The 14990-nt window shown below is 45.2% G+C and overlaps 2 protein-coding genes across 3 annotated transcripts in view; one reads left to right on the top strand and one right to left on the bottom strand.

Annotated features, from left to right (window-relative positions):
- The window catches only part of Trim9 (E3 ubiquitin-protein ligase Trim9), a 57215-nt gene that overhangs the window by 27915 nt on the left and 14310 nt on the right, over positions 1 to 14990 (top strand). The gene's annotated exons all lie outside the window — the stretch shown is intronic.
- Positions 3310 to 11487, bottom strand: LOC122407715 (uncharacterized). The gene is made up of 5 exons (XM_043414099.1): positions 10818 to 11487; positions 4557 to 6617; positions 4273 to 4425; positions 3911 to 4189; positions 3310 to 3572 (listed from the first exon to the last, which is right to left on the bottom strand). Exons 2-5 carry the CDS (start codon positions 4608 to 4610, stop codon positions 3432 to 3434), a joined length of 627 nt encoding a protein of 208 aa, XP_043270034.1. The 5' UTR covers positions 4611 to 6617; positions 10818 to 11487; the 3' UTR covers positions 3310 to 3431.

The following is a 14990-nucleotide window of genomic DNA, read 5'->3' as shown; positions in this document are numbered from 1 at the left end:
GTCAAATAATCCCAGTCCAAAATGCTCGTGTCTTTCGATCAGATAAACTTGTAGCTCCGGTGAAAAATGAGGCTGCAGGCTCGACAATGAAGATTCCGAGATTCACGCGAGGAGGAGAGCACCTCGCCTCTCTCTCTCTCTCTCTCTCTCTCTGGAAAGCCTTTTCTCCGGGTGTCCCAGAAATAATATTGCGAAGTAAGACGAAACCCTCTTTCGAGCCCTTTTCTGTGAAAATAGTACGCGTATGGCGTGACGAAAGAGTAAGAGAAGGAGGAGCAAGCAGCCCGAGAGCTAGCCCGACTCTGACAATGTCGAGGCTGAATTTTCGCCCGCCTTTTGTAACGAGTCTTTGCACAGCTTCAATACGAACGTGTGTCAGTGATGCATTTAGCATCACCCAGCACGGTCTACTTTCTACCGCTGTCGACAATGCATCAGTCGCCAAGACGAGTGTACGCGTGAGTTTAAAGATACCGAATCTTGCGAATAAAAACACTCGTTATTTATACAAACGTCCAGCATCGTCGTCGCTGTCAAAAGACCGAAAAGCCAGCGAGGAGGCAAGTTGCAAGTGGAGAAAAACTTGAAAGGAGAAAAATAAATTTGTGCGAACGTCAGTGTCTTGAAGCGACACTCTCGAAGCTTTGACATTTCGCGTGAGAATTTCCAATTCCAAAGAACCACCTTATTTTCAGCAGTTCGATCCATTGCCAGCACGATTTCCTGATCAATCACACAGTAAAAGCTGCTCCATCGACATTGTATCACTGAAAATAGCTGCTGGAAATTCCCCTGAGCAGAATTTCCCGATCAACTAACCAACCGGATTATTCGTCCGTCGAAGAAAACTCATCGAACGATGATAGTCGGAGCTCGATCGTGGACAGCTTACCATTGAAAAAAACTTGCCAAGACTCTTCCATCCACAATCTTCCGACGCGAACTTGTACAGCAGCTAAAAATAAGACAGTCGAAGAAAATGGGACACGTATGCGCGCACAACTTTTCGAAAAGTTTCTCTCTCTCTACTTGAGAAAGGATACGAGATGAAACGATCCACTGAATATGAGAAAGGAACAAAGAGGGAAAGTCAAGACAAAGGAAAAATGGTCCGAGGGAGATAAAGAGGAAGAGAGTGAAAGGATAAACACGAGGAAGGACGCTACGATGGATATGGCGAGTTCAAAAGCCTGCCTCTCTTCTCACGCTTGACGTATATTCCTACCAAGCTTTTTTTTACTCGCCTAAATGTTTGTGCAGAGAGTGTCGTAGTGAAAAAGCTTTCTTTCCTCTACTTCCGGGTAGGTTTCCCTGCTCGTGTTTTTTTGGGGCTCCGATTTCATAAAGCTGCTTACGTCGTTATATTCAGAGTGAATTCCGGGGCGGATTATCTTGCGCGCGCGTACCTACTCGTCGCAAGGGCCCTTCGAGACCTTGTTCGAACAAGGGGCCGAGGGAGCATTTGTGTGCATAACGAAGCTCCGAGTATTTAATGGATCTCCTTCGTATAAAAATAAATTGACGACTCGAAACTCGGGGCAGGACCCGGCCATCCAGAGATTTCACGATGTTTGAATAACCCTCGAGGCATCGGTCGCCCATCGAAATATTCAAATATTTTTTTATCTCGATACTTATATTATATTATACGTACCAGCAGAACATCTCATTCGTATAAAGTTTTCAACGAAATTAAGGAAATAAAGAACTTGTGATTGCACAATTTTTCCATTATTTCCAGCAGTTTTTCAACCCACACGAATCGCATTCGCGAAATAAAAAAATTGGAGAAATGCAAACGCTTTTTTCCTTGCATTCCGTCGCGTATCGAAACGCCTCATTATTCTGTGTTCCCTTCCGAATAAGCAGCCAATGGAAAACAATATCGATGGAGAAACCAGCCATGATTATATATCGATGAAAGAAGAAAAAAGTACTCAAGAGAACGAGCAAATGGGAAAAGTATGGAGAAGGAAGAATAAGACGTTGGGATAAAAAGCTTTGAAGCTCCTCCGCGATATCTCCCGTCAAAGGTGTCAGTCGGGAAAACGTTTTATCCGCGTCTTAAACACGCAGACAGTTTGCGATTTGTTTCTTCGCTTCTGCTCTCTTCTCGCGCTCATACTTTTTGATAGACAGACCGTATTGAAAAGGACAAACGGCGAAGAGAGAACGCCTCCCAAGTGTGTTTCCGTCTCGTCTAGTCTTGCCGTCGAGGGATATTGGCTTCTGCCCGAGCACTGTTTGAGCAATCTTTGTTTTCGTCTCGGCATTCAAATATTCTGCTTCATTTACAATGTCAAAGAAATCATTTAAGGAAGGTGAGGCATTAGAATTAAAATTATGTCATCGCTTTTAAACCGATTGCATCTTATAAAGTGAAATGTAAAAAAAAAAATCAGTTAAATTTTCAGACAGTTTAGGAGCGTCGTTGCTGAGAAAAATCAATAACAATTTGGACCAAATAACATGCAATCTTATGGAAGTCAGGGCACATTGAGTGATATATCCGTTAAAAATGATGCTAAAAATATGAAATTTTTTGGGCAACATGAGCAAGGCTTGCTGAGTAATGTCAATTTTTGTCAAATTTATTAGGAGATTTTCTGAGATTATATTAACAATAATCTGTTTCCCGTGCAGTTTTTTGAGGCTAGGATCGTCACCGTTCGTGTTTTCGACTGAGCTTTCACCAGTTTTTCGTCTTTCTTTTCCCAAATTTTCTTCAAAGTGTATATGCAACATTGCCAAACTGTAAACTGGCCTAACTTTTGAAAGGTACAGGTCATAACTTTTGGATTAAAAAAATGACTGTACAGCCTCAACTTTCTTAAAATCCAACGCTGTACGCGGTCGCATTCTCCGTTTTTCGATGCGTTAGCTTCCCCGTTAGCTGCCTCAACGTTTCGTTTCTGTGCAACAGCCACTCGAGTTTTATGGATTGCGACTCGAGCTCCAAGATTCTTTCATTATTTTAGAGATTTAAGAAACAAAAATTCTGTTACTATTTTTTGCCGCTGCTTTTAATGCGCTCATGCGCATCAATTTCCGAGGTGAAAAAAGCTTTAAATTACACAAACATTCCCGTAGACAACCCAAAGTAGGGTCACTGAGGATAAGACGATTGCGCGATTTATAATCGTTCGTCACTTTTAGTACGAAAGCTCCGAAAGCTGCCCTTTCGAGGCAGCAATCGGAGAGTGCATCGAGAGAACAAAGGCTCTTGCGAAAATGCAGACTTTTCGCGAGGCAGCTTAAGGTAGTTCGACAGCTAAGTGCCTTATAAAAAATAGGGAACAGCCGCCTTCCTGTGTGAACATGATTCTTTATTAAATATGGCCGGAAAATCATTCAAATGATCGTTAATGATCAGTCAATAAACATATACAATCATAATATTGAGTCGTGGGAAATGATTATAATATTTAGCTTTAGTGGAAAAAAGAAATCTCCAAGCAGTTCATAGTTTTGTTGAAGAGTTGATGCTCCTGTATGCAAAATGAACGGTACTTGGGGTTTTCGAAAGTGGCTCCATTGATGAAAAGTTTTTTGTGATTATTTAATTTTCGAATCTGGAACGAAAATACGAAAAATTTCATTTTCGTCTCCGTCAATCGAACGAAAAATTCCAAATTCTTTAAACATGTTCGTCAGAATCTCCGTTTTTCTTTGAGATTACTTGGGGTAGAATTTTTGATTGGTGATTAATAATAAAAAAAAGTTTTGAGCTGCTTTCATGTGAAGGCGTCACACGATGTGCTGGTTAGTAAAAAGTGCTTGGTTAGTAAAAAAAATTATTTTCGATTCAAAAGCAACCTGCCACTGGCTTGATATCGATGGATAATGGAAATTTTCCTAGTGAAATAAACTTTCAACGGAGATTCTGGAAAAAAATTTTTTCCCAACTTACGTCACAATTTCTTCCAGTGCACCGTACACTTCGAACTTTTCGACTTAACTGATCACGTTGCTGAATTATTTTGTCAGTCAGGTTTTCCAGGTTTTTAGAGTCACCAAAAAACTTCTCTTTGGACGTTTGGACTCCGTTCTCGAATGCTCGAGGGTAGAGGTTTTTCAAAATCTCGATAACGGCCTTCCCTGTTCGTTCGTAACGGTTAAAATAACTTCTGCATCGGAGTTTCTTCTGCTTTGTTGCGCTGGAAATCACGGCGTCGATCAAGGGACGAGCCTGAATAAGAAAATTTACTATTCGCATTTATGCTCATAGTTATCGAGTTAAGCACTCAAATATGAGTTTCGTCTCGTACTCACGTTCGTGTATCTGTTTTCTATATCTCGTGCAAAATCTTGGACGTCATCTATCAAGCTTGCATTCACATCCTTCAAGAAGGTATTTATGAAGTATTGTGCTTGCTTAGACGAGTTAGAAATCGCGATCATCGACTTTGAACTTGTACTCGTTGTCTACGTATGATATTAAGCATTGAATTATCTGCATTAGAAACTTGATGATTGAATATGAATGTATGAGAGATGAAAACATTTAAATGAACGAATATTTCGAATACGAAAAAAAGAAGGAGAAAAATAATTACGAGTGCGAAGACGACGGTGGTAGCAGCCCAAAGAAAAATTTCCAGTTTCGACATTCCGGCGATGCTTCTTGCTTCTCCTCTCGTTGCTTGGCAGACAATAATTTCGAGTAGAATCTTTAATCAGCTTATATACTCGTTTGTAAATAAACGAATATTTCAGAGAGCCATCGTTATCTAATTTTTTCGTTGGTAAATAAAATTCGATATAAGGAATATTGGTTGAGGTTCAATAGAAAATGATAAAACCGAAAAATACTTGTTGCTATTCTGCCATAAGTACGTTCAAATGAGCCCCCTTATCGTATAAAGACAAACACTCAACGATATTTTGACGAAATTATACGATTGCTCACTACTGGAATAGCTTATTTGGCTTATGGTGATAAAAATATTTGAATTTGAGTTAAATTTGTGTGATCGGATAACGAAAAAATTAATCGGTGTAATAATGGATGACGCACATACGTATCTTGTCACGTTAATTTATCGATTTCATCATCGCGCATGTTTTCAGCGTATTTTTTTCTTTTTTTTCATCTCCGAAAATATTTATTACGCGAAATTAGTAAAAATTCGTCGAATTTTTCTCGAGTACTTATGGCGCGAATCGGTTTGCAGAATCCCCGGGAGCGACTGAATACGCAGACTCTCCGAGACAGCCCAAAAGGGAACTGCGTGCGCCAAATGCTGTTGTTTACACAATAAAATTTTCAGCATCCTCGGTTCGTGTACAGGACGAAAAACCAATTGGATTCCGTAGTTTTGGGATAAAGCGAGAAAACGATTCAAAGGAAAAAAACTTTCGATGCAATTTCAGCGGCCTTTTGAGGGCTCAGTTGATAAAAAAATTTACGAAAGAGCCACGGAACGGATAATGCATTTACTGTGACAACAAATTTTCATGAAATTTCGACCCACATTAGATTCTCGTTCGTAATGAACCAGCAGAGTTCTTTAATCGCCGATAGACCGTTGGTCGTTCCAGTACACGAAACGCAGAGTTTCAAGCCGGCGAGACAAGTGTCAGAATTTTCGACTCTTTCCAGTTTAATAGAAATAATCAAAAGGTGATAATTTCTGTAGTTACACGAGTGATACCGAGCCAGCGAAAGCTTCGATGTGAGCCCGACCATTTTTTCCATGTTTCTCGAAACGCTGTTACTGTTTGCCGTTGCGTTCGGAGCGAAATTTCCGCTCGCATAAAAACTGAGGACCTCAGTGAAATGCCGTGATTTTCCCGAGGATCGAATCCTCCGCACCGATTCGAATGAAACCGACAATTTTGCAGTGTGTTTCAAATATCCCGAGAGTTTCATCACTCCGGACAGAGCTCAATGAATTTCGACGTTTTTCTCTGGCCCACTGAGATTTTCAGAGGGATCGAACCTGCGCTAGATTTTTCAAAAAACTTTTGTACGTCCCGCGTGGTTTGCCCCACTGCGCGATCGTAATGAACGAGAGACGCCTCTGCTCTTCGTCTCTTCTCATTCTCCACGCAAAACTATTCTCGCATACTCGGCCCTGAACTATCTTGAACTTTGCCCCCCCCCCCCTCTCTCCCTCTGCTTTCTGTGTATACAGAAGCCCTAATCTGTGTCTCCATCTCCCTCGCTCATACACAAATGCCTCATTGTTCCTTGTCGGTTATCCTAACTACGAAAACCTTCGGATTCCGCAGCGCTGTCTCGCTCCCAGCTCGGAGGATCCTTCGCACTCGCGAGTCGCCGTACGAGCGTGTTCGTATTCGTGTATTTACGTCGCCAAAATCTCCCGCGAAATTGGTGCGCTCCAGCTGGCGCGGCGTAGCCCGATCACGCGCCGGGCGGGTTCTCGCAACAATCACCGGCCTGTCTCCCTCCGCGATCTCTGCACGTATACATGCGAGTGTATAAAGCTTAATATAAAACGCCAGCAACGGAGCTCCCGCTGGTAGGATGCGATCGTCTGAAACAAGTCCAATAATGTGGGCTCGAATTTAACGAAAACTGCACACAGTGAGCCGCTGAATCCGAGGCCGGTGAGTCCCGTTCGGTAAAAAAAAGTCCTGGCGAACGACGCAATCTGAAAAAAATACGTCGACGGGCGTGAATATTCATGCGGGCGTTTCGCTCACGCGGAAACGTCGATGCGGTTTGCGCACACGATTTTGGTGGCGCGAGCGCCGCGGGGTCGTAAAGTTCGCGAGATATGACGGGGCTCCAAAATTTTGAGTGCGCGTCACCGTTCAACTGGGATATACAAAGTCGGGAAAAAATGTCGGGAGCATTTATAACGAGAAAGAGGACGAGGAGCCTGGAGCAAGGGAGAGCGAGAGAGAGAGCGGACGAGATGCAATCGCAGCCTCCCGGGAGCGTTCAGCCGCCTCCATAGTTCATGTGCCAACGTCGAGGTTCGTTCCATCGAACTCTCTCCTCCGTAAATCCAGCGATCGATGAACCAGCGGATTCGAATACCGCCTCGTTGCCGGACCGACATTGCGGCACGTTGCATATGCAGATTCGTGGGTTTGTCTACTATTTCGAGGACCCCGAGCGTCCTTAGATCGGATCTGTGCGCTCGCGTGGCTTCGGGGCGAAACGCGTCGGGGGACGAACGACACGAGCGTTGTTCCGAAGAATATTCGAGAGAACCGCGTGTGCACCGAAATGTTTTTCCACCATCCATTCGCCTCGAATTTTTGTGCCCGATTTCCCTGCGCGCCGTAGCTTCACCACTTTTTCCTGGTTTTTGTAACCTCGCACTGCGAGACTCGGACAAGCCGTTCGACGCGTTGGCCCCACAGTGTTGGCTGGTTAACGATCGGGGCTCCGTTATAACCGCAAAACCGAGCGCGAGCCGATCTCTGACCACGACGGCGGAGCCCAGCGATGCCAACGCAATCGATACGACCTCTGACGCTTCATTAAATTACTCGATTTTCCACATTGGAGTATGCACGCTCGAACGAACCCCTGGAACTCTCATTCCAACTGTCTTTTCCCTCCTTTTCTTCGTTCTCCGACATTTTATTCACTCCCAACAAATAATCATTGATTCATCAATTGCAATATCACAATCGCTCTCGTCTCGTTCCGCGTAATTGCACTTTTTTGCTCTCGCACCCTCTCCCTCTCGAATCTTCGCGTTCCTCGCCGCTCTCTCGTTGACTTACCGTGAGAGATTGCAGGCAATAAACGGCCCGAGCTTGTTTCGCAATCGATTCGCTCGCTCCTTCCTCTTATGTACTCACTCGGTGTATAGATTCGTGCACGAGGCGCTCCGTGTGTCGCGGTGGGGATCGGGCTCTGGCGCGAGGACCCGGTGACATATCTATTCCGAGATTTTTTCAATCGATGATCCTTCGTTGCGATTAAAAACACAGAGACGAGGGAGCAATCACATTTTAAGTGTCGAGATCGACGGGGAGGTTTCCCCGAAGGCGCACGGCCGTTTCCAAAAGCTCCCCGTAATCGAATACTTGGAAAAGTTGTCGATCCTTTTCTCAATTGGATTCTCGACAACGGGGAGCCGCGATTTCGAGATTTACCGGAACAACTTTGATCGGAACTCGAGGAGGTTCGATTGAACGTGAAACGGCTCGTGCAAAAGGTCTGCACGAGTGCGCGCGCGCGCGCGCCCTGGTGCGTGTATGTATCTCTACACCGAAGCAATGTAATACGAGTGTCTCGAGTATCGAGTTACCTTTAACGCGTTTTTAACGCTGGAGTGCCTCTTGGTGCACCTTTATCGTCCGAATGTAATACGCGCGGAGCGTATACACGGGGCTCGCCGTACGTTCTTGATACGAGGGACTCCCCCGCAGATCCCCGAGTAATGATAGGTTGTATTCCGTTATTTTAGCGTGGCGGGGGCCGCGCGAGTACGGGCGCGTTTATTCGCGTCCGCATGTGTTGCGAATCGGCTGCTCGTAAAATATCGCGCGACACGCCTGCATCGCTTTCTCATCGCTGCATCCGCACCTACGACTCTCGGACTCTCGTCTCGCGTTTCCCGTTTCATATTCGACAGTTTACACACGAAGGGAGGGATCCGTAGATCGCTGGAGGCGGCGGCGCGCCGTTTGATATTCGGCGGCTCGTTTAATCGTTAAATTCTCAGTATCGAAGTGCGCGTTTCGTCATATTTTCTTTTCTACTGCTGCTCGTTATTGAATTATTTATCGGGACGCTCCGATAGAGACGAATGGGCGTGGCTAGAAGAGAAGCGGCGCTCCCTCCGTTCCTCGTCCACCCTCGATCGCAGGGTTCGCTAATTTTCTAACAACTCGAGGTATAACGCGCCGCCGCGAATCATTAGAAACTGAATTTTTCTCCCGGCAACTAAATTTATGAGGCTCGATAATCTCGGCTCTGACTTACGCGCCACTCGCCCGCGTGCTGACTCGCTCTCCCGTACAAACTTAACCAAAAACATCGTTCACCCTCAATTTCGTAGCTCCCCCCAGGCCTAACTCCTCCGTATGCGGGCCGGGCGAACTACCCTTCGAATATACGACTCGCCCCCCCCCGTTCACGAGGACGAATTTGCACGCGAGCACGAGCAAATCCCTCGAATCTACCTCGGCAGTGCGCGCCTTACGGATGCGAGAACGACATCACCCTAAATATTCACTCGGCTCGGTGTATACTGCTGAGCGTAAACGCTCCCTAAATTCATGTTTATGCCGAGTGATAAGACCCTGGGAGAAATTTTCTTCGCCGTAGGACTACGGATCTTATTATTTTCCTTTATTATCCGTGACTGCGGAGGAGGCGGAAGGAAAGCGACAAGATTTGTTCTCATTTGTCCAATAATTGTTTAAAACCGTCTTTAAGGAGGGAGGCGCGCCTGAATTTGGTGTTGGAAGAGTCACCAGGGCGTGTTTTGACCCTTAGATCCTACTGGAAGTCGAGAAAACTCGGATTCCCGGATCCCCCGAGGCGACGCGCCCCCCACTGTGCCGTGCTTCATTTTTGTCTGACAATGCAGTTCGTACGAGGACGCATAATGAAATCGCGCGAGAGCATGGGCCGAGCAGCGGTATCGCGTTTACGCCGGATGTGTATACACACAGCCGTGTGCAATTGCGCGCTGCAGTTTCGTGCGATCATCAGTCAGAGGAGCAGAAGTAGAAAAAGCTGACGTTACACGGGCGGGATGTGCTCGCGGCGAGGGAGAGAAACGCCGCTGGTACGGAGGCTATTTTCAGTCGGAACGGGGTACCGACATCGCCTATTTTTCTGCGCCCCAATGTTCCTGCGCCAAGTTCCTAGCCTCCTTTTGCCTCGATTTTCCCCGCGCCAAAAGCCTCGCACAATGTCAAACGAATGAGTTCTTTCTCCACGCTCGCGACTCGAGTCAAAAAAGGGAGAATCGGAGAGCCCGAGTTGGGCGAGAGGCGAGTGAAAAGGATTGAAGAGAATTAGGGAACGGGACGAGCGAGGAATAAGACCGAGCGAGAGCGAGAGAATTTTACCTCGATGGGGGTGCACCGCACGGGCTGTGCCGGCCCGATAACGCGGCACGATTGTACACACTCGCCTTGCTCCCTCCAAACACCCTCTGCTAGTTGCTCTCCCAGGGTTATCCCGCTCTCTCCGTCTCTCCGTGCGTATCCGTAGAATATATCAAGCGGGACAAGACGACAAAGGAACCCTTTGTGACGGAACGAATTTCTAGGGAAGTTACGAAAATCGAAATAACGCACGAGATTCGTACCGCGCACGGGGCAAAAGCGACTCTGCTAAATTCCCGGAGCACCCCCGCCGCAGGTGGCTCCGGGCCGCGGGCAACGTCCGGCAATTGAGACACTCCTTCATTCTTTCGTGCGAAAACGCTCGAGTTTTTCGGTAGCTTTTCAGAACCCGAAACAACTTCCTCGGAGCTTATTATTTTGTCCCGGGTATATCGGGCTCCGAGATCGAGGCTATACATTTTGGGATTTTGGGGCGAAGGGACCTCGAGTGCGACGATTCAATTGGAGCGCAGTTCAATGCTGATGCGCGTGATCCTCGTAATGGTGAATTTAGATAATTGAGAATTGACGTGTCAGGCTATCGGAAAATCATGCACATGAGAAACGGTCCACCGTTTTGGCGTCTGGTAGCCCAAACAAGAGGACTCGACGATTTTGTTACAGCCCCCGGGGACAAGAGCTGTAGCCCCGGTGAACACAGCTCGCGTATTTGAAGCGAAACTAACTGAGTGATTCTGTTGGTTTGCCCGAAGCGATTCTACATTCTCTTGCTTAGCGTGTACTACGTTTATGGAGTAGGACTTCACCTCTTCGTTTGATGTGCGCTCTGCTCATATCCTTCTCGACTGCGGCGCACGTTTTCTCTTTTCCTCTTCCTCGTGCACGCGTTCCCGACGGCGGCGTGCCTGTTCCCCCGAACGAAGTTATGTCATCTCGTCTCTTCCGGTCGACATCTCCGATCGCAGCTTCGACGTCGTTGTCGTTCCTGTTAATTATTATGTTCTCCTGGTGCGTTGTCATTGGCATTTTCGGAAGCTCGCCCTGTTGCACTCGGCGAGGGGAAACGTTCTCGAAATTTGTGTAAATTACTTGCAGCCATTTTGAAGTGGGTGGGCTCCGACCTTTCGCCGGAGATACGAGTTGGCCTCGTTGCGGGACTTTTCCCCCGCGCGACTTCACGTGCTATTTAGCTCTCGCTCGTTTTTCTCCTCGCACACGTCGTTATCGACAGATACGCAAAAGAATTATTCTGTCCCATTGCAGAAGCAATTTTCGTTGGAATCTTCGCGCTTCGGAGACAAAAGCATCGCGAGACAGTTAGCCAATGGTCTGGACCCGAGCTTTGCAGGAGCCTCAATTCGACGGCCCGACGACACGGGATCTTCCGTCACGACTCCAACGACCTGGTCAAATTTTGGAAAAGAGTTGAGAAACATCGCGACAAATGATGCGATCGACTCCAACGTAATGATTCGGTTCTCGATCCCCTCGCAATCGAACGAACCGCGTGCATATCGCTCGCTCCTCCGATTCGTACTGCCGCGACACACGTATTCGTACGTGTGCGTACCCGCGAGGAACGAGAAAGTCGACAAACAAAACGATTATCTGTGAGCGACGTGAATTACACAGATGCGCCGCGACACACTCGCTCGATAGACAGACTCGATCCGTAATGGAGTAAAGAAGAATAGAGAGAACGCGAAACACGAGAACACCCAGGCATCCCGGTATGGAGCCTAAACGTTTTCATTGACACGTCTGACTGGCTCGCAGACGCGAGCGCAAGGGCCTGAATTCGCGGACGCGTTAATCAATCAATTAAGATCGTTGGCGTATGTCACGAGCCACCAATAGTCAATAAAACTGTCACGCAAGTTCTGCTTCGGTGCAGGAGCCGCTGTGCGACTGCACTCGATCGTCCAGGCTCTACTATTTTTCCCTGCTTTTTTATCCACTTCCAATTTTGCTGTTTCATTATATTACTTGGCAAATTCGATCGCGAAACTCGACCATTACGAATCAGTTCGATTCACGGAGATACTTTTGTACGAAAAATTACTATGCTTTCGTAGTAACGACGCGGACCACATCGGTATTACAATAATAATGGATACAGAGTGTGTCAAATAATGCAAAAGTTTGGACAACCATTACCACGGCCCATGTAATAAATAACGCGCTGCGCTATATAAAAAATCAACACGGAGCGAATTTTGATTAAAAACATAGTTAATTATGAAATGATTTGATGAAAATTTAGCAGATAACATAGCAATACTTATGTGATGTACAAAAAATTTAATAGTCTCGTATTTTCCATTTTACCGCCCTCGCAATTATGCTCAATAACACGTAGCAAAACTCATGCCCCCACCAAATATATGAAAATTAACTAATGACACATAGTCAAATTTTAAGCAGTCGCTTCGTTCACGAGCGGACTTTGTAAAGTAAATCTTTGTCGAAAAGAAGATTTATTTATTTTCGAACGGTGCCACTCAACGATAGAACAATTTTCGACATTTCACTAATTTGTCCAGTCGAATTGACCAGTTTTAAGGATATATTGCACAGGCGATACAATGTTGCCATGCTAAACCATGCTAAAAACATAAAAAAATTCAAAATGATCAGAATTTTATAAAATTTGGTGAACATATTCTTTAGTGCCAAATTTGACAATACAAATTTTTTAAGATTTTTCTTCTGTACAGTTATCGAGTAATTGATCACTAAAGTTCACGTGTATAAGCATAGCGTTTCCATATATATAGGTATACATTCCAGGCATAAGAAATCTGCTTTAATGCGTAATTACTCGATAACTAAACAGAAGAAAATTTTGAAAAAATTTGTGTTTTCGCACTTGATGTTGAAGAACATTATCACCAAATTTGATTAATTTCTAATTATTTCGACTTTTGTATCATTCAACCTTAAACATTTGAGCACGAGAGGCATTCGGACATTGACACATCGTTCGGTGCAACAATGTCACAGACCTTTTGCCTGTCCTACATAGTTAAATTTGAGATAACTGCTCTCGGCATCAAAATTACTGTGTACTTTGGTGAAATGTAATAGCGATATGGACCAGTGCTTCTACATAACAGCAAATATCTTGCAATTCGAGGAGCTTTGCTCGAACTCGACCTTCCAGAACGGAAATTTTCGTCCGGCATGGGAGCATCCAGTGCTCACTATTGCTTTATCGTTACGCGATCATATTCTCCCGTACTGCGATAAGTAATCTTCTCGTCGAGGCTCCATTATTTCTTTGTTTGATACTATCTTGGTAGGAATAAGGAGGTGGAAGTGGAATGCCAATGGAAGGATCGATTTTTCCAAGAATCGATTATTAACCGACCAATAATCGATTTTCAGATCGATTCTTTCCCACTAATTAATTATCCAAATCCATCTTTCAATCGTAAGATCGATTTTTTCTAAATACTGTTATAAAAATTGGTGATTCGGAAAAAATTTTTATGGAATATAATCCACATCCACACGGTCTTTTCGTGAATTTAGCCAAATGGAAGAAGAAGAGGAAGGTTTTACTTCCCTACCTCCATAGAAGAAGTTGAAACGTTTTTAAATTTCTCTGCTTTTTTAAAAATCATTCTCATTATTTATTATTTTTCATTGAAATTCGGAGAATCAATTCTCGGCAGATCGATCTCGGGGTTCTCATTTTATTATGAAATTAATTTGTTCTACCTGCTCAATTCGATTCAATGAATCGATCTTTTTTTAACAATCCAACATCCCGAGGTGGAAGAAGGAAAGGTTGGGAGTGTTACAGTTCTCTGTGGAACTAGGAATCGTGCCAGGAGGTAAGGCAGTCCCGTTATACGAAAGTCTCTCCGTCTTCGAAATAACGCGCGAAACTCCACTACATTGACCGGGGGCATTTAATAATCCTTGTAATTTCGAGCAATCGACATTTTTTGAAACGCCTTCGCATTCTGCATCCAACGATCTACGCCCCACGAATTTCCCATCATTTATTTCCCTCCGTACCCTCGACAAGTTCCCATCGCTTCAATCACCTACAAACCCCATAAAACACACGTATGACGTGCCTATTTACCAACGGCACATTCTAACCCTCGCAGAAGATACGGCAAAAGTGCTATTATCGTCGTAGGAGAGGAGCCTCCGGATAAAAAAGCCAATATACATATGGACGTGTTTCGCCTCGTGCTACAATATATCTTGAGACGGTGTATAACTTAATTACCCTCCGGCACGAACAGAGACACCGCGGTGCGCCTCCCCGTGGACGATCCCGCTTTTACTCGTGCTGGTTTTACCGCTCGTTCTGTACGTCGCTCTTATACAGATTGCGCCAACGTTCTGCAAGCCTCGGAGCTTAATTAGGTTGTTAAATTCCGAGGAAAGTGTCCTTATATGATCTTCCTTGGATATGGGGGTTTCCGTGTTTCCTGAGTGGGCTTTTCTGGTAGGCATTGCGTGGGTTTTTCTGGTAGGAAAAACTCTGCGATCGTTTTCCTCAACGATTTTTTTCATTTCTTTACGTTCCTCCGGAGGCTTTTCCGAGGGAATCTGAGGTATTGAAAACGCGGCTGTTTGGTCATTTGGCTCCAAATTTTCGTGATCGAGTTCCAAATTCCATTTTGTTATCCGAGTCTTATGAAAAATGAAGAAAATCTTTTTGTTTACCGGCCCCGGTGGATCTCGATCGCTCACAAAAAGGCAGCTCGAATAGCCTCCAAGTTTCGGTGAGGAAAACGTCGCTCTTTCGAACTTTTTTTTCACAGACGTCGAGAAAAAAGTGGACTTTTGGCTCCATCTGTTGAGACTTATCTGCTAGAAATTTTCCAGTATTCGTCATCGAGTAAAACCGGTGAATATGAATCAAGTGTGCGGTTATTCGAGTCTCTTATCGCACCCCAATGCCAACTCCCGCGCCTTATCACTCGCGCGCTACCGCCCCTGCTCCCGTTACTGCT

The sequence above is a fragment of the Venturia canescens genome, chromosome 3 (assembly GCF_019457755.1).
Source record: "Venturia canescens isolate UGA chromosome 3, ASM1945775v1, whole genome shotgun sequence".
NCBI lineage: Eukaryota > Metazoa > Arthropoda > Insecta > Hymenoptera > Ichneumonidae > Venturia > Venturia canescens.
This window is presented reverse-complemented; position numbering and strand designations above follow the sequence as displayed.